The 26,475-nt window shown below is 39.8% G+C and overlaps 1 protein-coding gene and 1 pseudogene across 6 annotated transcripts in view; one reads left to right on the top strand and one right to left on the bottom strand.

Moving 5' to 3' along the window:
* The window catches only part of astn1 (astrotactin 1), a 559,446-nt gene that overhangs the window by 150,891 nt on the left and 382,080 nt on the right, over positions 1-26,475 (top strand). For 4 of the 6 annotated variants that reach the window (XM_087850670.1, XM_087850669.1, XM_087850668.1 and 1 more), the window contains exons 3-5: positions 7,898-8,175; positions 8,460-8,602; positions 12,926-13,075. In XM_087850670.1, coding sequence (XP_087706796.1) covers positions 7,898-8,175; positions 8,460-8,602; positions 12,926-13,075 — 571 coding nt within the window. The remainder of the gene's footprint in view (positions 1-7,897; positions 8,176-8,459; positions 8,603-12,925; positions 13,076-26,475) is intronic. The other 2 variants (XM_087850671.1, XM_087850667.1) reach the window with 1 other exon arrangement.
* On the bottom strand, positions 17,770-20,603 carry LOC148098749 (uncharacterized; annotated as a pseudogene).

Here is a 26,475-nt window from a genome sequence, read left to right as displayed (position 1 = left end):
TTTTTAGATTGGGCACTAGGGGGACATCCCGCGCTAAACAGGCACAGGGTTAGGCGAGTGAGACTGGCGGCTCCAGATAAAAAAGAGAAACTGGAGGCTGCTGTAGCTAGGCTAAACAAAATGTCAGCAGTGTGGAACAGCCAACTTTAACTCAGGTTTTGGAAAAGCGATGAAAAATGTCAAGAGAAAATCCACGGGCAGTTAAAATAACAGAGGCTCGACTCATTTTAATGCCGGTTGTGGAAAACATAGGATTGCACCGTCTTCTCAGCATACTCGAGCCGCGATATGAAATATAATAAATAAACAGAAGTGTTTATTTATTATTCTGAAAGCTCGAGACAGTGCCAATAGTTCAGTGATATTTTGTTAAATTACAATGTGGAGACTCTGCAATAATTTAACAGAAGTGCTTATTTTCCACTTGAAATTTTTTTGTGGTCATTTTTATTAAGATTTTATTTTTTATTGGCAGAGAATAAAATAAAACCTGTCTTCCAATTCATTGCATTTTTGTGTGTGTGTGGTAGAAGTATCGGTTTTTGTACTCTGTATCGGCAAGTACTCAGATCCAAGTATCGGTATCGTATCGGTTTGAAAAAATTGGTATCGTTGCATCCCTAAAGTTAAGTAAACAGCGAACACGTGAAGCCGGAGGGAGAAATTATCCAGTTTGCAGTAAATTTTTCAGACTGGTGGGTTTAATTCTTAAAAGAAAAAAACCCGTCTGTGTTAGATTCCTCCCGTCTGTCTCTATGTGCACTGGCAAGCTGACATTTTCATAACTCTTTTTGACCTTTTCCAAATTGCACCATTTATCTGATTTAGATTTTTTGATGGAGCTCAGCTGCTGGTATCAGATTAGTCACAGGGAGGTGATAAATTGCATGCACAGTGCATGCAGTGTTATGTGTTACAGTCTCGTCTGAATGTTATCTCATCATTCCCGGTCTATTAGATTAGTTTAAATATTCAAAACAGTCACACTCAAAAACATAAAACTGCCCATGAACAATCGTTGCCTTTATCTGTAGAGGAGCTGTGGGCTGATATTCAGACTCCCTCTCTCACTGTGTTTTCACAGGCTGTGTGCTTTTGACTTGCCTTGACTTTGATCCATATCCTGCTTCTTGGCAGGATTCTCTGACTCTGCTCTCGCTTTTTCTGCTCTCCCTTTGACTGTAAACCCTTTCATTGGCTCTCTCTCTCCGCTTTCTGTCTGATTCTGTCTCGATCCACTCTGCTAACCTGTCCTCAGGGCAGGCTCATCGCCCTTCATCTGTCCATCTTGTGCCTTCTCTGCGGGTGTAGATGCCACTGCATGCTTTTACACCATCAGCTCCCTCATAAGTCGTTAAAATCAGAGGGAAAAAGAGGAAAATAAAAACAGTTATGTGACCTGACCCAGTCATCTGAGATCAGTACCTCCTGAGCTGAATGTCACAATTGACTTCTGTCTTCGGCGTTTCCACAGGCCGCGAGCGGGGCACATTTGTTTTTGACTTTTGTCACATCTCTGCGTTGTGATGTGAAATGGGCCCGAGCTAATCACACTGCGGCTTCAGTGTCTGCAGAGAGTAACACTGGAAGCAACTAACGAATTCTTTTGTTGTAGCTCGAGTTTCACTGATAGAGATTAAAATTATACAAATTTCAACAAGTACGTTATGAAGCCGCAGATAAAATGTGAGATGGGAATGGATACACATCCAAAACCTGTGGAAATGAAATGAGAGTCTCAATTGTCACTCCGTGGATGGTGAATGGATCATGGAAAATGTGGGAAAACCTGAAAGAGAGGCCATTTAAAACTATGCAGCCAACATCAGTCACCTAACAGGGGAATGTCAGCTGAGCTTACCTGTTGTCTTCTCAGACTAGCTGAGTGATGATGTTCACTGGTGTGCAGCATCAAATGCATGTGACAGGTACTGAAACAAACACGATGACACTTTGGTCACTATCTGCAGCTCTGCACCTCTACCATGTTTGAAAAGCAGGTGTGCCGAGGGTACTCCACAACCCACTGGCAGATGGCAGAGGACCTTCAAAGTTCCAAAATATTCAATTCAATTCAATTTTATTTATATAGCGCCAAATCACAACAAAAGTCGCCTCAAGGCGCTTCAGAAATACAGAGAAAAATATGAAATGAATAACCAGGTTTCTCAAAATTGTGTTGGTTACATTCCTTAATCCATTTTTATTTGCAGTAAATGCTTAATACAGGGCTCGCAAAATCGCTAGCCCGACGTCCCGGGGCTAGCGATTTTTCCAGTCGGGCTACCAAAATCTATCTCTGCCCTGCCCGTCGGGCTATCATAGGAAGGAAAAATGTATGTCAATGCTTTTGCATTCTTTCGGAAATGTAGCTGGGTAATTATGTCAATCAACAACTGGCAGCGTGACGATTGCCTGACTACCAGGACTAGCTCTGCCAGTTATAGAGCTATGAGCTAATGCAAACAAGTCTACAAAGCCAGAGCTCTTTTGAGCCAACCATCCCTTTAACGTTAACTAGTGATGACTTCATGAACTTCTTCACAAATAAAATTTTTATCATTAGAGAAAAAATTACCAATAATCATCCCACAGATGTAATATTATCTACAGCTACTTGTAGTTCCATTGATGTTAAGTTAGACTCTTTTTCTCCAATCGATCTTTCTGAGTTAACTTCAATAATTACTTCCTCCAAACCATCAACGTGTCTTTTAGACCCCATTCCTACAAAACTGCTCAAAGAAGTTCTGCCATTGATTAATTCTTCGATCTTATATATGATCAACCTATCTCTAATAATCGGCTATGTACCACAGGCCTTCAAGGTGGCTGCAGTTAAACCTTTACTCAAAAAGCCATCTCTAGACCCAGCAGTCTTAGCTAATTATAGGCCAATCTCCAACCTTCCTTTCATATCAAAAATCCTTGAAAGAGTAGTTGTCAAACAGCTAACAGATCATCTGCAGAGGAATGGTTTATTTGAAGAGTTTCAGTCAGGTTTCAGAGCTCATCACAGCACAGAAACAGCTTTAGTGAAGGTTACAAATGATCTTCTTATGGCCTCTGACAGTGGACTCATCTCTGTGCTTGTCCTTCTTGACCTTAGTGCAGCATTCGATACTGTTGACCATAATATTCTATTAGAGCGATTAGAACATGCTGTAGGTATTACAGGTATTGCACTGCAGTGGTTTGTATCATATCTATCTAATAGACTCCAATTTGTGCATGTAAATGGAGAGTCCTCTTCACACACTGAGGTTAATTATGGAGTTCCACAGGGTTCAGTGCTAGGACCAATTCTGTTTACATTATACATGCTTCCCCTAGGCAGCATCATTAGAAGACATAGCATACATTTTCACTGCTATGCAGATGACACCCAGCTCTATCTGTCCATGAAGCCAGATAACACACACCAATTAGTTAAACTGCAGGAATGTCTTAAAGACATAAAGACTTGGATGGCCACTAACTTTCTGCTTCTCAACTCAGATAAAACTGAGGTCATTGTACTCGGCGCTGAAAAGCTTAGAAATTTGGTATCTAACCAGATTCTTACTCTGGATGGCATTACCTTGGCCTCCAGTAACACTGTGAGGAACCTTGGAGTCATTTTTGACCAGGATATGTCCTTCAACGCACATATTAAACAAATATGTAAGACTGCGTTCTTCCATTTGTGCAACATCTCTAAAATTAGAAATATCCTGTCTCAGAGTGACGCTGAAAAACTAGTTCATGCATTTATTACTTCCAGGCTGGACTACTGCAATTCATTATTATCAGGATGTCCAAAAAACTCACTGAAAAGCCTTCAGTTAATCCAAAATGCTGCAGCAAGAGTATTGACAGGGACTAGAAAGAGAGAGCATATTTCTCCTGTTTTGGCTTCCCTTCATTGGCTTCCTGTTAAATCCAGAATTGAATTCAAAATCCTGCTCCTCACATACAAGGTCTTAAATAATCAGGCCCCATCTTATCTTAATGACCTTGTAGTACCATATCACCCTATTAGAGCACTTCGCTCTCGCTCTGCAGGCCTACTTGTTGTTCCTAGAGTATTTAAAAGTAGAATGGGAGGGAGAGCCTTCAGTTTTCAGGCCCCTCTTCTGTGGAACCAGCTTCCAGTTTGGATTCGGGAGACAGACACTATCTCTACTTTTAAGATTAGGCTTAAAACTTTCCTTTTTGCTAAAGCATATAGTTAGGGCTGGACCAGGTGACCCTGAATCCTCCCTTAGTTATGCTGCAATAGATGTAGGCTGCCGGGGGATTCCCATGATGCATTGAGTTTTTCCTTTCCAGTCACCTTTCTCACTCACTATGTATTAACAGACCTCTCTGTATTGAATCGTATCTGTTATTAATCTCTGTCTCTCTTCCACAGCATGTCTTTCATCCTGTCTTCCTTCTCTCACCCCAACCGGTCGCAGCAGATGGCCGCCCCTCCCTGAGCCTGGTTCTGCCGGAGGTTTCTTCCTGTTAAAAGGGAGTTTTTCCTTCCCACTGTCGCCAAAGTGCTTGCTCATAGGGGGTCATATGATTGTTGGGCTTTTCTCTGTATCTATGAAGCGCCTTGAGGCGACATTTGTTGTGATTTGGCGCTATATAAATAAAATTGAATTGAATTGAATTGAATTGTACAACAGATTTTAACCCTCATTTAAAAGACTGATATCTCTGCAGACTTGGGCAGCATGGACACCCAAGTTTGTGAATGCCATAACTTGAGAAGGAGGTGCCTTTGCACTGTCAAATTGATGCCGTAGTAGCATCTGCTAAAAAGTAGGAAAAGTTTAAATCTTGGTGACCTCAAACTCAACGTCAGAGGTCAGGTTTTCTGATAATCTTGTGAATATGATCACTTCACAGTGAAGCGATTTTCAAGTTCATACTACAGGTGGTCACCAGCATTACATTGATCCTAAAACATCACACGTACACTGTACTTACTGATAGGGATGGGTATTGATAAGATTTTCACGATTCCGATTCCATTTTCGATTCTGTTTAACGATTCGATTCTTTATCGATTCTTTTTAAAAAGGAGAACACTAAGGTCGATTAGCTTAGAACTTTGTTTTATATCTTCTCTTTGAACAAGATAGAAATTTAGGAGTAACATGGCCTTACAAACCCAACAGTGACATCTTAAGAGATCCACAGCCTACGGCTCTTCAATGGGGTGTCACAGGATCCCCAGGAAAAAAAATTGTAAATGTAAAATAATAAAATAAATATTCTTCTGTAGCAATAACAAAGTATAACATAAATTATTCTGTAGCAATTACACGAGAATATCCAGTAATGTCCCTGCCTACAATTAAACACATTTACTTACTGAAAATCATCTGCTGTGGCAAACGGCTGCAAGCCTTTGACCACAAACTGAGTCACTGCTCGGTGACATGGCAGGTTTTGTAATAAGGCAGATCGCGCTAACATAATCTGCACTGTTAGTTGATTATTTACCTGCCCATTAACGGGAGAGGACGTGCAAACGTTACCGCTGCTGCTGGGTTGAGATTCACGAGTCCGGAGCGGAATTAAAAACACGACATTCATTTAAGGTCATCGCGTGTTTTGTGAGCAAATGCTTTTGCATATTCGTAGTGTTTCCTCCCTTAAATGAAATATCTACTTTGCAAGTATTGCAAGTTGGCCTGTTGTCATCCGTTCTCGTAAAGTATAACCAAACTTTTGAGCATTTGAGCCGCTTAGGCCGTGTTTCCTGTCAGGTAAATGACGCTCCGCAACGTGGTGACGTCATTCGGGGCGACTGGAATCGATAAGGGAATCGTTTACAAAAATTCCAAACAATTCCAAGGAATTGAAACAGTGGGAACTGGTTCTCAACAAGAACCGGTTTACGATACCCATCCCTAATCACAACTGAATATTGACCCTGGGCATGACAGTTTAATTGTTTTATAAAGTGTAGTGGAGTTGATAACATTTCAACAGAAAGACTAACGTGTCCTTATTGAACATATCTGTATCTTTTCCTTCATCCCTACATAGCTGTCCTACTTACTGACTTCCTAACAGATTTGTATATATCCTAGAATCCTCCGTCTTAGATCTGCATCAACCTTCCCAATGTTCTGAGTATTGCTCAGAACAAACCAGTCCTTTTTGTGCTGGCAAAAAAACAGTTTTAGTCAAATGTGATCTCGAATTGAAGGGTAATAGACCATTAATCGACAAAACTGGTTAATAGACAAAAACTCAAACCTGTGCACCTAACTCTTGGTATTTAAAGTCACTGAAATTAGTCAGCATGGAAAAAGAACATGGAAGTCATGCAAATCATTAAAGCCTAAATTTACCACGAGCTTCATTCCCATAAATGTGTGTAAACTTCATAACAGCCTTCATAGTTATTTCTTTTTTTTTCTTTGCATATGCTTCCCATCAGATCAGCTCAGGCTTTATAACAGTGTCAGTGGATGTTAAACTGAAGAGTGATTCTGTATTCAGTCTCTTTAGTGGTATTTACAGCTTTGCATGTAAATAACAGCGTTGGTAGTTACTGTTTTTTCATTCTCTTTCCACTTGCTACATGCATGTGTTTTCTAAGATTACTATACTTTCAGTTCATTGTCAAAGACCTTAATCATATGAAAACATAAGCATGCACAAGCAGTGTACATTTTGCAGTACAAACAAATGCAACCTGTATTGGAAAATGTAATGTTTTTCATCAATATGAGGGCTGAAGGTGCTGCTCCTGGGCAAGACTGTTTGGCATGTACTCCATAAAATCACAGCGTATGATTTTCTGACTTCTGTGTCGACCTAATGAGACGGAACATTTTAATTAGAGGGTTGGATTCTTACACAGAGCCAAACTGTTGTGCCTATCTCCACACAATGTGTATAGGGCTCACACAAACACACTCTTTATTAGGACGCAAGCTATAAAATTCCAGGATCTGGTGAAGTTTAAAACAGTGCAAATAATATATAAGGCAAGGAAAGGGATGCTCCCAATCGAAATAAGTAAATGGTTCTTAGAAAGAGAAGGGAGGGAATTTTAGAGGGAAGAGGAATTTAAAATTACAAAGAGTAAGAACAACTTTGAAAATAGCGGGAGTTAAATTCTGGAATGAGTTAGAAGAAGAAATAAAGGTCAGTAGTGATATAAACCAGTTTAAAATAAAACTCAAAAAATAATTTTTAAATAAGTATAAGAATGAAGAAAATGCAATTAACCCAAGACAGCAGTCAAACTGATGTTTATTTTCTTCTGCAAATTAGCAAATCTAAATATAGTTTAGTTGAACATGAGAAAAGATTTTTTTTGTGATGTTATGTTCTAAGTTGAAGGCGTTGTATACGTTTTTGTTGTTCAAATTTAGATGAGGATGTAAACCTGAGGGGGCTAAATAAGTATATACTTCTGCCTACTCCTTTTCAAACAACTGCATGGAATGATTTTATGAAACGTTGGTGAATGTATATGTTTGAAATAAAAAAGAACTGAACTGAGGTGTGACACATGCAACAACATGAATAAGTGCATTTTTTAAATTTAAGAAAAAATCTCAGCACTTAAAATGTTGCCGTGAGTTAAGATTAGTTTAAACAAACGAAGTTAAAAGACGTACTATGCTACCGTTTCACCTTGAAACAAAGTCGAGGGATGTTTCAGAGAGCTGGTGTCATGTAAAAACACTGTAGGCGTTATTCAAGACCGTAAACTGTCGCTGCAACCGTTTTCAAATGTTGCTGTTGGCATCGCGACTTTGACTTTGATCCGTATTCTATTGGCAAGATTTCCTGACTCTGTTCTCGCCTTTGACTCACACTGCTTTCTCTCTCTCTCTCTCTGTCTCCTCTCTCCCTTTTTTTTCTGTCTCTCCTCCAAATGCCACCCTCCTCCCCTCAGGGCGGGATGATTGCCCTTCTGCTGTCCATCCTCTGCCTGGTCCTGATCCTCTACACTCGCAGGCGCTGGTGTAAACGCCGCCGCATCCCTCAGCCCCAGAAGAGCGCGAGTGCTGAGGCAGCTAATGAGATCCACTACATCCCATCGGTGCTGATGGGAGGCCAGGCACGCGAGAGCTTGAGGAACTCCCGGGGTCAGGGTCCAAACTCCAGCGGTACCCTCAGTATCCGGGAGACACCGATTTTGGATGGGTACAAGCAGGGTTTGGATGTGGGATGGTTAGAGCTCAAGCCCTAAATATAAGCACACAGCATGCGTACACATTGCGGAGTTGAATAATAGTATTTTGTTTATTCCATGCTACACAAGCAGAGCCTAATATAGACAGCTGCTTCCACAAATCAGCCTGCGCACAACACACTTGGTTTTATTGTGTTAGCCTGTAATGTGTTTTGATGCCTTTATCAGTACATTGCGTCACACATTAGCCACTTGTGACATTTATTCTAATTTAAACAAGTCTGATAATGATTTCGCTAATTGATTTCAACTACATCCCCAGGTATGAGTACGACATTACCGACCTGCGTCACCATCTGCAGCGGGAGTGCATGAATGGTGGGGAGGAATTTGCCAGCCAAGTCACCCGTACCCTGGACTCGCTCCAGGGCTGTAATGACAAGAATAATATGGACCTCGCACCTGGTAAGCTGAAAGATGCACAAACAGCCAGGTCAGAAAAGACACACGACCTAAAGAACAAGTGCACTGAACAATGTTTCTCATGATAATTAGAAGTACAGATCATTTACCTTAAGGGTCATCGGCTTATTGGCTGCTATTGGTATTTAGTAGGGGTGCAACGATACACAAAATTCTCGGTTCGGTTCGGTTCGATACTTTGGTGTCACGGTTCGATATTTTTTCGATACAAAAAAAATGTTCATGCCTTTTTAATTTGTCATTTATTAAATTTTCACAGCACATTCTGCACCACATCTCTGTGCGTTCATCATTTGTTTGAAGCCAGCTCACCTCCTGCAACCACTTTTGTGGTTCGGACTCCTTCTGACATTTCTTTGGAGGTGGAGGAACACCAAAGTAATTGCTTAAAGGAGCTTCTTCGACATCTTTAAGAGTTCTAAACAAATGTCTGTCCTCCTCCTGAAAATCTTATGTATGCAAACAGGCGTTGCAACTTCTTATCTTGTGCGCGTTTTTTATTTTGACAGCGAATGCGCACCTGCGGACCACTTATGTGCACCCCTGGTTATTTAGCTCTCATATTGCAGCCACAGAAATTCTTTTGTCCATGAAACCATAAAGCTGCACTTTCTTTTTGCCTTATAGTCTGATTTGTCATAACCTTTCCGTTTTGTGGTAAGCTTTTCTTTGGCTGTCACTTCTTCACCCTGACCTGTCTTATTTGGCTGAGCAGAACTAAAATATATATCCTGCTGCTTTTACACTCGCACTCACATGACGCTCAGCGATTCTCTGCGCGATCAACCTCTCACATGTTTAAGCTTGCTGCGGGAGATTTCACTTGTCATGTTTGCATAGTAAGCTAACGATTGATAAGACGATGTCAGAGGAATTGGTGCGCAAATTATCGTCACTCACCAATCAGTGCTGTCGCTCTCTATACACAGTTCGCGCAATTGCAAAGTGAAAGCAAAAAACAAGCGCAAATTCAAACGCGATTTCAATTATGTCACATATTGACAGTGGCTCACCGATGCCAATGACATAATTACCCAGCTACATTTCCGAAAGAATGCAAAAGCATTGACATATATTTTTCCTTCCTACGACAGGCCGACAGGCAGAGCAGAGATAGATTTTGGTAGCCCGACTGGAAAAATCGCTAGCCCCGGGATGTCGGGCTAGCGATTTTGCGAGCCCTGTATCTGATTGAGGAATCCCTCATCTTTGGAAAAGAGAGTTTATTACAGAGAAATGTCTCTTTCCAAAATAAAAGCTATACTATACGCTTCTTCTGGGCTATATTGTCAGCAGCATATTAAACATATCAGGTCCCCATAAGGAGAATCATGTGCTAACGGCTGTCTAAATGACTCGGGTAAAGTTTGTAGCATGCGTGCTTGTTGTTTTTGTCTGCTTCCACTTGTCTTTGCACTAGGATGATGTCAGAGTAAATGTGCAGTCATATTCGTTGTGTTCCCACTAGTGCTGTCAGCCTTAATCTGAAATGACGTTAACGCCACAACACGGCAAATCTCCGTTAACGAGCTACCGCAGATGCCCTGTGCCTGGGGCTGGACAGCCAACACCTTAACGAGCTAACCTGCTAACACACTAGTTCCCACCCATGTAATTGAGCATTGTGTGGCACATCTGACATACTGTTTTACTTTTGTCCATGACGCGCTTACCTTCAGGGTCATACGTCACATGAAAACCAAAATAGTTCCAAACGCCAGATCTGAATGAGGGTGGGGGAGGTTCAATTTGCCATGTTGCAACGAGCTTAACTTCTGTCTCGCTAGCTTGCCCTGCACTCAGTGAATCTGCGTTCGACTACTCCGCCTAGGCTGCACTGTCGAGCACAGATCCACTGAGCGCTCAACACAGACAGCATCGTCAGAAGGAAAGTTGATAAAATAAATAAAAAAATTTGTATTGTTCGATACATATGCGTACCGAACCGAAAGCACTGTATCGAACGGTTCAATATCGATACGAGTATCGTTGCACCCCTAGTATTTAGCATTAAAGAGTATTTATTGTTTTATTTCATCTTATGCTGTTACTCATTTTCAGCAGATAAACACAGATAATTTCACGTCCTACCAAACGAGAGACAAGCGCAGCTCCTAGCCGGAGATGTTTCTTTGTTTGTTTTCATCTTACACTGTGCATTTTTCTAAGTAATGATAGAGGTTGAGACTCCATGTAACTATGAAATGTTATCTTTTCTAGTCATAAAGCAGTTACATTTTATTGCAGATGTCCATCTACCCATCTCATTAATGCATTTGTTTTTCCTCCTCCTCAGCCATACGGTTTTCTAAGTTACAAGACAATGTGTCAAAGGGGGTTATGTTTGCGTATTACACAAACTCAGTTGCAGTAATTGCAGAGTGAAATAAATGAAAAATTAATTGGATTTTTAATTAAAACACATGTTTTATTTTCTCTCATAGGTTAGAAGTAATTATCTAAATGAATTTGGAGGGAATGATAGAGGATAAAAAAACATTTTCACAAACATGCATGGTGGAAATGTTTTGCCTGTGGAAAATCCACAAAAATAAGGCATCTTGTTCACTCGTTTCTACAGTTGGTAGAATAACATCAGCTGTGTGACCCATGTAGGATGCAGATCAATAGAAAAACAGTATTTTTGTCACCACGGACATAATTATGGAGCCACCTACCTGCCAAAAAATCTGGATTTTCGGTTTTAGAGAAAGCATTTTTCACAATTGGTGGACTTTGGAGTTGAGCACCACTCCCATGAGAATTACTTCATGAAGTGGAGCAGTTGTGATGAAGGTACGGCTTCTGAATTTCAACTAACGAGAGAGTCACCACTCGGATTCATCAGGAGATCTCTTATAGCTGTGCTCTTGTAAAATCCAAACCGCTCCGCCCCGGCGCTTATGGAGCAGAGTAATCCTGTGCATAATGCATTTAAGATACGCAATGAACTAGAGAAATAAAAAATGGAGACAGCAGCTCATGCATGGAATAGTAAATAGTGTGAACATCAGAGAGGTCACTCAGAAAATAACATTTGAATTTAGACTTAAAATAATGAATTTCAGTAAATGTGCTTTGGCTTCTCTGACCTTTTCACTGCTCTATGTATAATGTAGTAGGTACACATACATAACCAAATGAAAAACAAGATGTCAGGGGCGTTTCATGTCTGTTGTCACTTGTGCACTTTGTACTTCTTCAAAATAATCTTGTCTTACAGTTTACTGTACCTGGTAGTGCGGCTACTGTTGTTCTACCAAATCTTGTTTAAATGTTTTGAAATAAAACTTTATTTCTTTAAAATATCAAAATTTTCATAAAGATTTTTCTTTTGCACAATTGCAACATTTTATTGTTTCCATATTTTAAAAAAAGACATTAATAATAGAGAAATACGTGTTAAATTATCTGTAGTTTATTGTTATTAAGACATTTTGTGTCATTATTTATTAGTTTGAATTACACTGAGATGGACAAATATACTGGTTAGTTGAGCTTATTAATTATTGAATACAATGGCATGTATTAGAAAATATACCACATACTAGACCTCTGCAAGCGACGTTTTAAAAATACTGATGGATTTATTTATTTTTGTTAATAATTCATGCTTTCGCTCATTTCTTTTTGCTGTTTTGCAATTCTCTAAGCTAACGCACACATATTTTAGAAATTATGGTGAGAAAAGGCATCTGAAAACATCCTCCACAGAGATCCTGAATTAAATTTAATCCGAATCCATGACACAGATGTGTGATTTTTGTTTTTTTTAAACTGGAACAAAGTGGAGGACATACTGACATTGGCAGAAAATTACAGCTACCATGACAAACAGTGTGACTAAATACCATGACAGTCACATATCTGCAGTAATATATGATTTTTATTGTTTCCATGGGACTTCAGCTCTTAATATTTACAGAAATAGATGATTTTTCCCTGTGAGGCTTAAATGGGCTCTGTCTAATGCCTTAATAAGTTTTCATTTCATGCCAGCTTTTGTCTGTCTTTAATTTTGCCTGTTTGACTTCTGGTACAGTAAACAACATCCTGGATTTTCTTTCTTAGTATTGGTAACACGTTATGCTTGCCACGTCAAGCCAAAGCAAAGAAACAAATGTTTTTCCAAGTGGGTGCTTTCTCATTTTAACTCTTTGCCCAAAGATTAAATTAAACAACAAAAAAAAGAGTCTTTATTGAACCTTCCACCTCAAACTCATGTGTCAAATATAAAACACGTGACTTTAGGAAGCTTTAAGGTTGGTAAGCTTACATTTAAAAAATCCTTCTTCTTATCTGCAGTGAGTGACAACACCAAGTTGGCGCTAATGAACAAATACAAGGACAACATCATTGCCACGAGTCCCATCGATAGCAACCACCAGCAGAACACCCTGCTTCCCCACAATACCTCCACCAGCCAACGCAAACGTCTCTCCAGCAACACCCGCGGTGAGTCAATCTCCGCCATGGATTTGGCACAGACAGCAGATAACATCAACACCACCAATCCATGAGTCCTCTCCAGGACTATTAGCAGCATCAGATCATTAGCAGACATTGTTGTATCGTTACATGTGTACACTGATCCTGTCAGGTGGCAGCCTGGGGACTTTATGAAGGCAGTTACATTTGAAAGAAAAGGTTTTCACATGACTTGACATACTTGACATGGCCCTCCAGACAGTAAAGCCAACCTGAAACTTTAATTCTTCTCCTCTCTCCCCTTTTTGTGTACGATAACATAAGCTACAGAATGAATGTACAGTTTTTAATTGTTGCTTATACTAATAACATACTGTGTGGACTAGGGCTGCCACAAACAATTATTTTGATAGTCACTAGTCACAGATTATTTCTGTGATTAGTTGACTAATCAGATCATCATCCATTGGACGTAAAACGTACAGCTTATTGCACCAGCAGCATCTGCTCTTATATAACTATCATTAGCTTACAGCTTTAAGTGTTTAAGGTATGTGCTAACTAAAAATAAAGACAAGATGATAGTTTATTAAATTTTAATGAAATCTGCAGATTGTTTCGGTGAAGTTTAATCAACTCCTTGCTATCTAAAATATAACAGGACACCGGAGTAAATTCTCGAGCATCTCACACTTCTGATAATCAGCTGTCTGCTTGACGTTTATTCAGCTGTGTAAAAACTATAACTTTAATCTCAGCCAAACCGATTTACTCAGGAACAAATAAAATACTAAAAAAAGCCAAACAATAACATTTTTAAGTTATTTAAATGACTTATATATCATGTTTAACCTCAGGCGGTGGGTTTGAAAACGATTTGCCGGGAGTCCGGTGTTCTCACGGCTCTAGTGAGCCTAGCCCCCGGCTAGCTATCAAGCTAGTGGGTAACAGACGTCTCCGAAAACGTCGGAGCGCTTTTGAAAATATGTGGTGTCTTGATAAACTGAGCAGATATTTGAGGTTTACACAGCTACATTCTCGCCTGAAAATATGTTAAATGTTTATTTTGTGACCCAGAAAGAATAATAAGAGTAATATTAAAACTAACTAGCTGCCGCCATTGTTGGAAACTGAGCTGGGCTGCGCTATGAATTCTGGGACACAGCTTCTTCTTCTTCGGGGTTTAACGGCAGCTGGCATCCTTGTACATGCAGTGCTGCCATCTTCTGTTTCAGTCCGTTATTACACTCTTAAATCCTACTACTTATTCCTGCGTCTTTTGGGATTTTACAAAGCTACAAACGACGCGTCGACTATTAAATCAGTCGTCGACGATTTTGATAGTCGACGTAATCGTGACTAGTCAACTAATCGTGGCAGCCCTAGTGTGGACATTTCTGTGAAAAGAAGAAGCAGAACACAAAGTATTACCATGAACTTTGGTGTAATCTGTGCTTTTTATACAAGATAGGTCCTGCATGGCAGTTATGTGTCTAGTTTAGTTAACGCAGTTCAAAGGCTTTAAAAAATCATAAAAACCTTAAACCAAGGCTTTAGGGAAGGTTTTAGGGAAACAAGCATAAACACAAATAGTTTCTATCTTCAGAATCTGTCAGTGCAGTGAAATCAAGTCCTAAATGTGGTGGAGTAAGCGGACTAGACATTTTGAGTACATTTATCAGCAGAGAAAGTGCCACTACTCACTACTTGCTGCTAATATTTTTCAGTGGTCAATAGTTGTTTTTATTTTTTTTTCTCATTCTGTAGCAATTTACATATAATTGCCAAATTGCTGCACAGCCGAGCTCTGTTCCTGGAGCTTTAGTAATTCATAATGCAAAAAATCTTCACTCAAGTGATCACATAAATTATTGACTTTCACTTCATTATCCAATTTTTCTCAATGCATCCGTGTTACACACTCACAGTGTTCACAGGAATAAAACAGACTTCAATATTATTGAGTTTTACCAGATAACATCCAGACACACTTGATGCAATATGATAATATGATACTGCTCTGTCACGTGGTCATTTACAGATGCAAGGCAAGGGGTAAAAATTGTTTTATTTTTTAATAACAAGTAATAGGACATAAACAATAATAGAGAATAGAAGGACAAATTGTTTTACATTGCAGTTGGACTTTGTAAAAAGGAAGTTTTCCTAGCTAGCTAAGATGAGTATTGGTTGCCATTAGATGTCTGTGTAGGTTTTCAGTCATCCAGGTCATAGTAATTTAAGGAGCTTGGAAAGCAAAGTGGCAAACAGCCACTTCATAAACACATGGCACAACATGGAAGAGCCACCTCCACAGGACAAGACTCAGCTGTACATCCGCATCTAAAGGACAAAGGTCACTCTGTCGAGGATGCCAGTGTTCACATTTTGGACAGAGAAGACAGATGGTTTGAAAGAGGAGTGAAAGAAGCATCTATGTCCATGTGAATGTATGTGAACGACCGTCTTTGAACAGAGGTGGTGGCTTACGACACCAAGTTTTGAGATCCCTTTCCAGACGTCTTAACACCCACGCACACCCGAAACCTCTGCTGCTAATGACTCACACCCTTTTTTACGCCTTGGCTCATGCGATGAGGCAAATGATCTATAGTGGGTCAACAGCCCTCTTAAGGGAGAACTCCCACTAGTGCAAAAAACCCTGAACTCCCCACTATTTGGTCTTAGAAGTGAAGAAGCTTCTCGGATGAGAGAAGAAGTCCAGTCACTTTTCTTTCCAAGCTTCTTAAATTCCAATTAGATGTTGTTGTTTTTTCAGTGTTGTTCAGTTTCAATGTTATTAGAGTGATCAGCTGCTCCTGTTCATTGAAAGCAAAGAGATTTAGTATCAGATTGCCTTTGTTAATGGTTTCTTCTACAAAAGCTAAAGTCAGACTTGGGAAGTTCAAATAAATGTTTTCATGTAACCTCAACATTCAAAGCATAATACATGTTAATGCAAGTAGCCACAGAAATGGTAGCTGCTAACAATGCTGGCCTAACAGTGATGTTTTTTAATAAGATCTGATTTAATAATAATAATACATTTTATTTGAAAGCGCCTTTCAAAACACTCAAGGTCGCTGTACACTTAAAAGCAACATAAAAGCAAGAAGTTTACAGAATCATAAAAGCATAAGACATAAACAAATAAAATAGGAGAGTGGAGAGGTTATGTGGGATAAGCTATTTTGTACAAGTGTGTTTTGAGTTTGGACTTAAAGAGAGAGAAGGAAGAGATGTTTCTTAAATCAGGAGGTCGTGTAGTCGTGGAGCAGAGCAGCTGAAAGCCCGGCTCCCCATGGTGGCAAGACGGGGGGAAGGGACGGAGAGTGAAAGGGAAGAAGAAGATCTGATTTGTCAGTCAGTATCACAAAAACATGCATGAACGCACAATTAGTATAAAAGTGTTATGTTACTGCTTAGTTAATTTCATGTTTTAAATGTTAGTAAAATGTGCCACCCTGTGGCCCCTTTAAGTCGATATTTTGTGACAGTAGAAGAAGAGTTAAACAGGAAGTGGATGTTTTCTTGCTATGCTGTTTCAAGATGGCTGTGCCACATTCATGTCCTTCTTTTGGGTGTTTGTTAAAGCATTGTCTGTAAGTATTTAATGGTAAAAAGCAACGAGACACTTCAAGTGTTGTCTTTATGTGTGATGGACCACAGTTAACAAGTTTTCAATGTGCTATTCATATGTAAATGAGATCGCCAGTTCATATGCTAATTAGCGGTGCTAATCGTCATGCTAGCTCCTCAAATGCATTGTTAGGTAATTGGTTTAAGGCACATGTTGTTGTTAACAGTACAGATGAGTAATGTAGATTTCCACATATGCTTTATTGTTACAGTTTCACAAAATCAAAGAACCAGTAAACTTCATAAGATCTTATCTATTGTCTGGAGTTCCTGGGTTCATGTTTAGCTGTTTGGATAGCTAGTCAGACTTCTAGCGAGGCCATTTACAAAAAGTATAAAACCTTTGTCATAAAAAGGAATTGACAAAAGGAGTTAACAAAACATTGATGATTTTTTTTTTTGTAAAACTTGAATTTTATTTCAATTTGACTTTAATATGCTTGTGGTTACTCGCATTGAAAAAAATCTTTTACCAATCACACCTGCATCAGCTGAAATACATTTTCTCTGAGATCTCATTTACTTGTGACCTACGGTAATTGTATTTGTAAACAACATATCGACATGTTTTTTTCATTTATTTTCTTGTTTTCCCATCATTGCTTCTTTTCAGACAAATGACTGAATATTGGTTCACCACACTAAAATGCTCTTGGAACCCAAAAGGCTAAGCCCTCTCCAAGTACTGTGTCTCATTATATGGACAACTTTGTAAGATGTTTTGTAGGAGCGAAAATGCACTTCACTAAAAATGTAAAGGAGGATATAGAGGCCTGGGAACTTGAGGGTCCTGCCCAGTATCTTTGCTGTTTCTAGGACTGCGCTCTTCTGGACAGAGATCTCGTATGTTGTTCCTGGGATCTCCTGGAGCCACTCGCCTAGCTTGGAGGTCACTGCACTGAGTGCTCCGAATGCTTCTCAGGTTCTTCTCTCAGCCATTGGCACTTCTCCAGCTTCTCATGTTCCTTCTTCCCGATACCGCCGTCATTCGGTATAGCTACATCTATCACTACAGCCGTTTTCCTCTGCTTGTCCTCCACTACTATACCCATCACCAGTTTGTCTGGCTGTATCTGGAAGTATCACAGGATCTTAGCTCGGTCATTCTTGACCACCTTGAGGGCCATGTCCCGTTTTGACCTTGTGACTTCCAGGTTATACTCGACACAGATCCTGTACACTATGCCAGCTACTTGGTTATGGCGTTGCATGTATGCCCTGCCTGCTAGCATCTTGCACCCTGATGTTATGTGCTGGATTGTCTCAGGGGCATCTTTACACAGCCTGCACCTGGGGTCTTGCCTGGTGTGGTAGACCCCAACTTCTATGGATCTTGTGCTCAGAGCTTGTTCCTGTGCTGCCATGATTAGTGCCTCTGTGCTGTCCTTCAGTCCAGCTTTGTCCAGCCACTGGTTTTGGATGTCAGCCACTTCCTCTATCTCCGTCAATGATGGTTTTTCTCCTTGCTCCTCTTTCTTGGGTTCCTGCTGCCTGAGGTATTCAGTAATAACACAGTCAGTTTTAGCCATCTTCCTAATGTGATTGATGATGATTGATGTTTGTTGTCTTATCCTGGGCAGTGGTTTTGACACTCAACACTCCTCTGCCTCCTTTCCTTTCACTTAGTGTCCAGTCTCAGGGTGCTAGATTTGGGGTGAACCCCTCCATGCATGGTAAGGAGCTTTCTTGCCTTGATGTCAGTGGCTTCTGTCTCCTCCGTTGGCCAGTTTATAATCCCAGCAGGGTACCTGTTCAGTGGAAGGCCGTAGGTGAAGATTGCCCAGATCTTGTTCTTTCTATTCAGCTGATTCCTCAGCACTTGCCTGACACTTAGCAGGTATTTGGTGGTTGTGGCTTTCCTAGTGACCTCTTCGTGGTTTCCATCTGGCTGTGGGATTGGTACATGTAGCTGTCCTTGATGTCTGCAATGTTGCCTTCTGGTAGTGCAATCCCCTCATTTCTGACTTCTGACTAGCAGTGGGGACAGACCACTTGGCAGACTTGATGGTGACTTGTGCTACTGGCAAAGTCCTGCCTCTAGTGTTGTTCAACACATTTCTATTGAGTTTAGATGTGTCCTTGATCCACCACAGCTGATTTAAATGGATAAATGACCTTCTCAACATGTCTTGAAGTTCTCCAGAGGCCTGGTAATGAACTAATCATGTGGTTCAGGTGTGTTGACCCAGGGTGAGATCTAAAACCTGCAGGGACACTGGCCCTCATGGACTGGGATTGGGGACCCCTGATCTAGGCATTCCATATGTGGGGGATTGAGTTATATATTCACACTACCAGTCAAAGGTTTGGGCACACCTTCTAATTTGATAGTTTTTTCTTTATTTTTTACTACTTTCTACATTGTAGACACATACTGAAGACATCAAACATATGGAGGAAGATATACGCAATTATGTAGCAAAGAAAAAAATGGATAAATAACTCTAAATATTTTCTATGTTTTATATTCCTAAAAAGTAGCCACCCTTTGATTTGTTGACAGCGCTGCAAACCCCTGGCCTTCTCTCAGTGATGTTCATGATGTAGTCACCTGAAATGGTTTCACTTCACAGGTGTGGCTTTTCAGAGTTCATTTGTGGAATTTCTTGCCTTCTTAATGGTGTTGGGACAGCTGACAGCCTTATTTGAGAACTGTTAGAATTCATTTTACGGTAAGAACCAATCAGCTAAGTAAAGAGTAATGGCAGTCCATTTTTACCTGAACTGAAGGTCAGTCAGTCCGGAAAATTGCTAAAACGTTGAATGTGTCCCCAAGTATAGCGCCAAAACCATCAAGTGCTACAACGAAACGGCTCACATGAGGACCACCCCAGGAAAGGAAGACCAAGAGTCACCTCTGCTGCTGAGGATAAATTCATCCGAGTCCCCAGCCTCAGAAATCGCAAGTTAGCAACACCTTGAATCAGAGCCAAAATAAATGTTCCAATAACTGACACATCTCTACCAGCTGCTGGTGACACTGTTGGGGATTTATTCAAAATTGAAGACACACTAAACCAGCATGGCTACTGTAGCATCCTGCAGCGGCATGCCATCACATCTGGTTTGCGTTTACTTAGACCATCATTTATCTTTCAACAAGACAATGACCCCAAACACACCCCCATGCTGTGTAAGGGCTATTTGACCAAGAAGCTCATGGAGCTTCATGTGGTAGTCAAAAGCCAAGAGTGTGCAAAGCAGTAATGAAAGCAGAGGGTGGCTATTTGGAAGAATTTAAAATATAAAACATGTTTTGAGTTATTGCACACTTTTTTGTTTACTACATAATTCCTTATGTGTTTATGAAAATAATGAAAAATTATTAAATGAGAAAGCGAGTCCAAACTTTACCGGTAGTGCATATGCCAGATTTATCCTTCAGTAAAAATGAGGTCTGACAATGAGGCATTATGTGTTCAAGCCATTGCAGCACTGTGTGCTCAGTTCCCTGCTGTGGATATCTTTTCTCTCTAAATGTTTATCTCTCACTATTCTAGTATTCACAAGAATTCATAGTGAGTCACTGAATGCCTCCACAGGTTTAATCATTGACAACATCACGAATGACCTTTGGAAAACTCTAGAGGACCTTGAGACATTTTCACCTCGTTGGACAAAAGTTATCAATAATAGAGTACAGAATACAGCAGTGTTATAAAAGTAGCATTGGAAAACAAGAGGCATAAAATGAGTCATAGATATAAACATTTCCTGGGAGATTATTGGACTGCGAACAATAAATAAAACAAAGTTAGCAGGAGCGTGTGAAATCTCAAAACGATGCAGATCTCTCTTATTGTCTTTTTCTACCATACATTTATTTATTTTTTAATTTTGCACTCACATCGTCAGCACAAACACCCATGCCTCCCATGTTCACCTGAGCCTGGACAAGCTGTGATATTGCAGACATTGTCCTGTGTAATAAAAGACAGAAGAATATTGGAAATGCAGAGAGAGAGAGAGGATACGGTTGATGAAACTGAGAGACATTATCCCATTATCATAAACAAGAGAAGAAGGCAGCGACATTTTTAAAATGTCATTTTGAAAATCTTAATCTTAAATCTGTTAACCTCAGACCATAACTCACTTTCTTCCACACTCGACTGCAAGTGCTTTATTCTCAGTCCAATTAAAAACAATTCTGTAATGTTCGTTGATGCAAATTAATCTCCAGAAATACCCATTTTTAGCCACACAAAGTAATCCAGAAATCTTTTCCAAACAGTGAGGAAGGATTGGAAATGAAAAGATACAACAGAGGAACATAAACAAAAAATGTTCACATGTGCATGTACTTGCAGTCACTTCTATTTATTTATCCTGGAAGATAATCATTCCAAATAAAATAATTCATTGCCTGGCAACCCAACATGACTCTCGGGACACCTGGATTTCTAATTGTTAAAGAAGAAACAACTTGGTCTTGTCCTGTTTTTCTATCATAGTTTTACCTTGACTGATTTGGACTCACCTGCTTCCACTTTGGCAAACAACTGCCTAAAGCCGAGAAGCAAAATAGAAAAAAAGAACAATATTTAAGCAAATCCTTTTATCAATAATACAGTTAAAACAAAGAATAAATGCCCACCACCCAACACAGAGTGGCATACAACACTGCTAGAAGCTCCAGAAGGCAGTGTTGGGATGTTGAAACTCCAGTGGCCAAAATTCCTGTAACATGGTTGCAATGAACTGCAAACAAAAAATGTTTCACAGATGAAAGAAACTTTCAGACTTATGCTTTGCAGCTTTATAACAAAAATGGTGAAAGAGTAAATATACCTCAGGACTAAGGTTCTGACATAAACGGTAGTAACCAGACCGAAAAGCAGCGCACATTTCGGTGCTTTTTTTTTCCTGAGCTGTGATACACTTTAGATTCTAGCCAATCATTTTACGTTTCCGAGGATAGTAGGCGGGTCCAGGTACGTACGTTCTTTTAGAGCAGAGCTACAGATTAAAAATGCCCAAGGCGAAGCGGTCAAAAGTCTGGCTGTACTTCACAGCAAAAGATGCAAACTCAGCAGCTGCAACAAGTGCTTTAAGCTGATACTGTGATACAAAGGAGGTAACACCTCAAATCTGATGAAACACCTGGCGACGTATAGCACTTTGTTAAAAGCCGAGAAATGCGCCGTATTTGATAGCTTGCTGCGAGACCTCACACCGAGCACATCTACTGCGGGTGTGGTGCCTGTTATCGGACCCAGAGCAAACACCGTTGTAGTTACATGCGGCTGTCTTCTTGTTTGATGGCAGATACTCCCTTCACCCTGGCCAAAAAGGCTAAAATGACCAAAGAAAAAGTGGAAAACAGCTAAACATGAGAGGTTTTTGGACAAAGTTTGTGTTTTTTCCATTGATTAAGCACTGCTTCCAGCCAAGAGTGATACCATATATGCCCTATAGCTGCAGAAAAGGCTAACATTGTTATCTTTTTACAAACAAACAGCTGAACATGAGAGGTTTTTGGACCAATTTTGTGTTCTCCATTCTTTAAGCACCGGTTTGAGCACCGTTTAAGCACCGGCACCGTTTCAAAAGTACCGGTTTGGCACCGGTATCGGATAAAACCTAAACAATACCCATCCCTACTCAGGACAGGTCCAGGCTAGCAGCAGATCTGTGTCAAAAACAGACTCTTCATGCATACTTTAATAGTTTTGTTGAATTGCAGGAGTCAATGGATTTGATCACATTTGCAATAAACATTTGATCAGTTAGAAGGTTCTTGGACAATGAAAACACTGAAGGTAGAAAGTTCAAAACAAAAAGATTCTTGGCTGTACATGTGGCTTTAGGGATTTGTATATTCACTTAATATTTGGTTTAGTATGAGACTTCTGTTACTCTTCCCTCACAGCCATAACCTGCAGCTTCTTTGCTCACACCTTAGAGGCCAGATGAATTCAATTCAGCTAAATTCTGTTTCATTTATATACTGCCAATTCACAACAACTTTCACCTCAGGGGATTTACATTTATAAGTTAAAGATAATGTAAGATACCCCCACAATCACCCAACACCCTATGAGCAAGCACTTGGCAACAGTGGGAAGGAAAAAGTCCATTGCAACAGGAAGTACACTCCAGCAGAAAAAAATATAAAAAGGTAAAGGCTACATGGTTCTAAAAAATACTCCAAACAGCTGCTCATCATTAGGGCCAAACAATTCAATAAAAGCATAAAGATTCCTGGGGCACTTTTAGAATTCATTTTTTAAAAGTATTTAATATAAATTATAGACATGGTGGTTGTGCCAGATGGGCTGGTCTGAGTAAAATGGCTATTCTAGTGAAATTTTCTACCACAACCAACTCTAGAGTTTAGGTCCAAGAGTATGGTCCAAAAAATAGAAACTATCCAGTGAGTAAATGTGCCTTGTTGATACCAGAGCAGAATGGACAGACTGCTTCAAGCTGATAGGATCAGTAACTTAAATATCCACTCCTATGCAGAAAAGCATCTCTAAATGCACAACACACTGAAAGTTGGAGTAGATGAGCTTCAGCAGCAAAAGTCCACACCCAGTGCCACTCAAACCCAGTGGTTTGTGGACTGTGGGCTCTGGTACTGTAGGAGTATAGGTTTTCAAAAGGTCTGTTAAGTAAGGTGGTACCAAACCATTGAGACTCTTATAATCAATTAATACATATTTAAAGTGGATCCTGAAATGGATTGGAACCCAGTGTAAGGAGGTCAGTGTAGGTTTAGTGTGATCACACTGTTTCTTTACCATCAAAAGGTGAGCTGCTGCATTCTGAAGCTCTAATCAGAGCTAACATATAAAGAGTTATAATGCTCTAGACAAGAGGTAATAAAGGAAACTTAACAGAGCTAATCTATTTATCACATTATAAAGAACTGCCAAAAGTCACGGTTCAGTCAAGGTTCCTTGCAATCATATGACAGTAAGTGGGTAAAAAGACCAGTGGCGCTGTCATATCCATCTAACAGGTTGGGTCGCTCAAATGAAAATTGTGTTTTACTTTTATTCAGTTAAGTTTATATCCACTCATGATTGTACATCTCCAAGATAGTTCACTAGTGCCTGAATAAAATATGGCTGTTGGTTTGTATAGGCAACTCTATCTTGAGGTCAACTGCAAAGCAATGAAAGGAGATGTTATGTTTTTTTAAAAATGGACCGAAAAGGAAGCATATAGAAAGAGAGAAGAATGGGCCCCAAAAGTGAACCCTGAGGTCCCCCACAAGGGGTAACACTGATGATGAATACTGCCCTAAATGGAGAGAAAAACTCCTATCTGATAGATATGACTGGAGCCAATGGTCGTATCTTTAATACCTGCACGTAATTCAAGCTGTGTCAGAAAAATGCTACAATCTACAGTGCCAAATGTCGTAGTCCAAAAGCATGAGGGAAGCAGACCTGCCTGCACCAGGTCATTCAACACTCACAGAAGGGTTATTTCTGTGCTGTTTCAACACAAGATTGGAAAAATGTTGCCTGTTCTGATGAGTCTCAATTTCTGCTGAGTTGTGCACACCATGGGCCTCTTAGTGACATATGACCAGTGTTGGTCAAGTTACTTGAAAAAAGTAATCAGTAATTAATTACTGATTACTTCCCCAAAAAAGTAATCCCGTTACTTTACTGATTACTTATTTTCAAAAGTAATTAATTACTTAGTTACTTAGTTACTTAGTTACTTTTTAAAAACATGATTTACAACCTGAATAGGCGATAAAGCGATAGATCTTTCAGCCCAATTCTACTTTTTCTACATAATCCATCATACAAAATGTAATCAAATGGAAAAGTCTCTTTTTAAAACTTGTTTTGTTAGTTTTAATCTTTTAACTTTATGCATGAAGCAAAATTTTAATTATATGCACCATTCTCTGACTGGAAGAAATTAGTTTAACATTTAAACCTATTTTCTGCACATTCCAGCACATAATAAATATATATATATATATATATATATATATATATATATATATATATATATATATATATATATATATATATATATATATATAGTGTTTACCTTCACTCTTTCAGATGCAAGTAAAACACAGCAGAAAATAAATAAAGTCAAAGACTAGCGGTCCTTTTGCTCTATTTTCACCTGTAAAGCAGGAGTAGGGTAGGCGGAGGGTTATCCTGGTGCAGGTGTGCCACAGCGGTCAGTGGAAGGATACCGCAGTTTCTCTGTGAGTTTCCCATTACGTCGTAGCGCACTCGGTGCTTGCTTGGAAGTTTAGGGGTTTTTTTTCGCTGTAAAAAGAAGTTTTCTTCCCACGCACAACGGACACTAATGTTTTTGTCACTTTTTATGGAATCAAACTCAAAGTAAGGTCAGTACTTCCACGCTTTAAACGCTGCACGCTCATACTCTCTCCAGCACTCGATATATGATCCATTGTTGATCTGCACACAGCTGTTGTCACACACGTCGCACTCGCTTACGTCACTGTCATGAGACATTCTCACAAGAAAATCACGGTTTTAGTAACGCAGTAACGCAGCGTTCCTACGGGAAAGTAACGGTAATCTAATTACCGTTTTTGCAATAGTAATCCCTTACTTTACTCGTTACTTGAAAAAAGTAATCGGATTACAGTAACGCGTTACAAGTAACGCGTTACAAGTAACGCGTTACTGCCCATCTCTGCATATGACCATAATTTAAATGACACAGCCTACATGGGTATCGTTGCTGTTGATCCCTTTATGACTGCAGTGTGCCCAGCTGCCATGTGACAAAGCTCAAATCAACTCTAACTGGTGTCTTGAACACAAGTTCACTGAACTCAAATGGTCTTTACAGTCAGTAGATCTCAGTCCAATAGTGCACGGTTGGGATTTGGTTGAATGAAACATTCACATGATGAATGTGTAGCAGAAAAATCTGCAGCAGTTGTGTGATGCTATCATGTCACCGTGGACGAAACTCTCTCTCTAAGGACTTTGCAAAGACTGTGCCACAAAGATTTAAAACAAAGGGGCTAAAACCTAGTAATAGCAAGATATAAATATTAAAGTGACCGGTGACTGTCTACGTTTTTAATGAGGAGTTATTATCCATGCACAGTTTGATGTTAGCACTGAAGCCTCACAACAACAAGATCTTGGATTTGAGTACACCAGCCGACCCAGGGCTTTCTCTGTGGTGTTTGTATGCTCTCCCATTGCTTGCTTCGGCTCTCTGAAGGTACTTCAGCTTCCTTTCATAGTCATTCTGTCGCAGAAATGCATGAGCTAAATTAATAGGGCTAAATTGGCTGTAGGTGTGACTGTGAATGGTTTTTATTTTTGTTTAAGCCCTGCAGGGGCTGTGTTTTGTGGCAAAAGATGGATCTAACCCCTCTAGATCTTTGATGTATCTCAAATAGTCAGCTCATCTCCCACTGATCATCTACTGATCTTCTGCTTTATTCAGAGTCAGCCTGTCTACTGACACCAGAACTTAATGCTCCTACAAAGAAAAGAAAGGACTAATTCTGATCAATTTAGTTGCAAAGCTAAAAGAATATGCAAGCATGAAGTAAAGACATGAAAAATCCATTTGCGTACATTATATTTGTTGTATCAGCATTGGTAATATCAGCTTAGTAAAGAAATAGAAGGATTTGCTGCTTGCTAATACACTCAAAACACACACATACACAATTTTAACATTTTAGTGCTTCCAGGAAGAGATTAGTATTCTCCAAAGCCAGCTGCATAGGAATGAGGCTGTCTAAGCAGGCAATTAGATGTGCTTCATGCAGTTTTGAGTCGCTGTTGTTGGTGTTTCTAGTCAACTATTTT

The sequence above is a fragment of the Neolamprologus brichardi genome, chromosome 14 (assembly GCF_056152115.1).
Source record: "Neolamprologus brichardi isolate AB-2024 chromosome 14, ASM5615211v1, whole genome shotgun sequence".
NCBI lineage: Eukaryota > Metazoa > Chordata > Actinopteri > Cichliformes > Cichlidae > Neolamprologus > Neolamprologus brichardi.
Note: the sequence above shows the minus strand (reverse complement) of the source record. Positions and strands in the feature narration are given on the sequence as shown.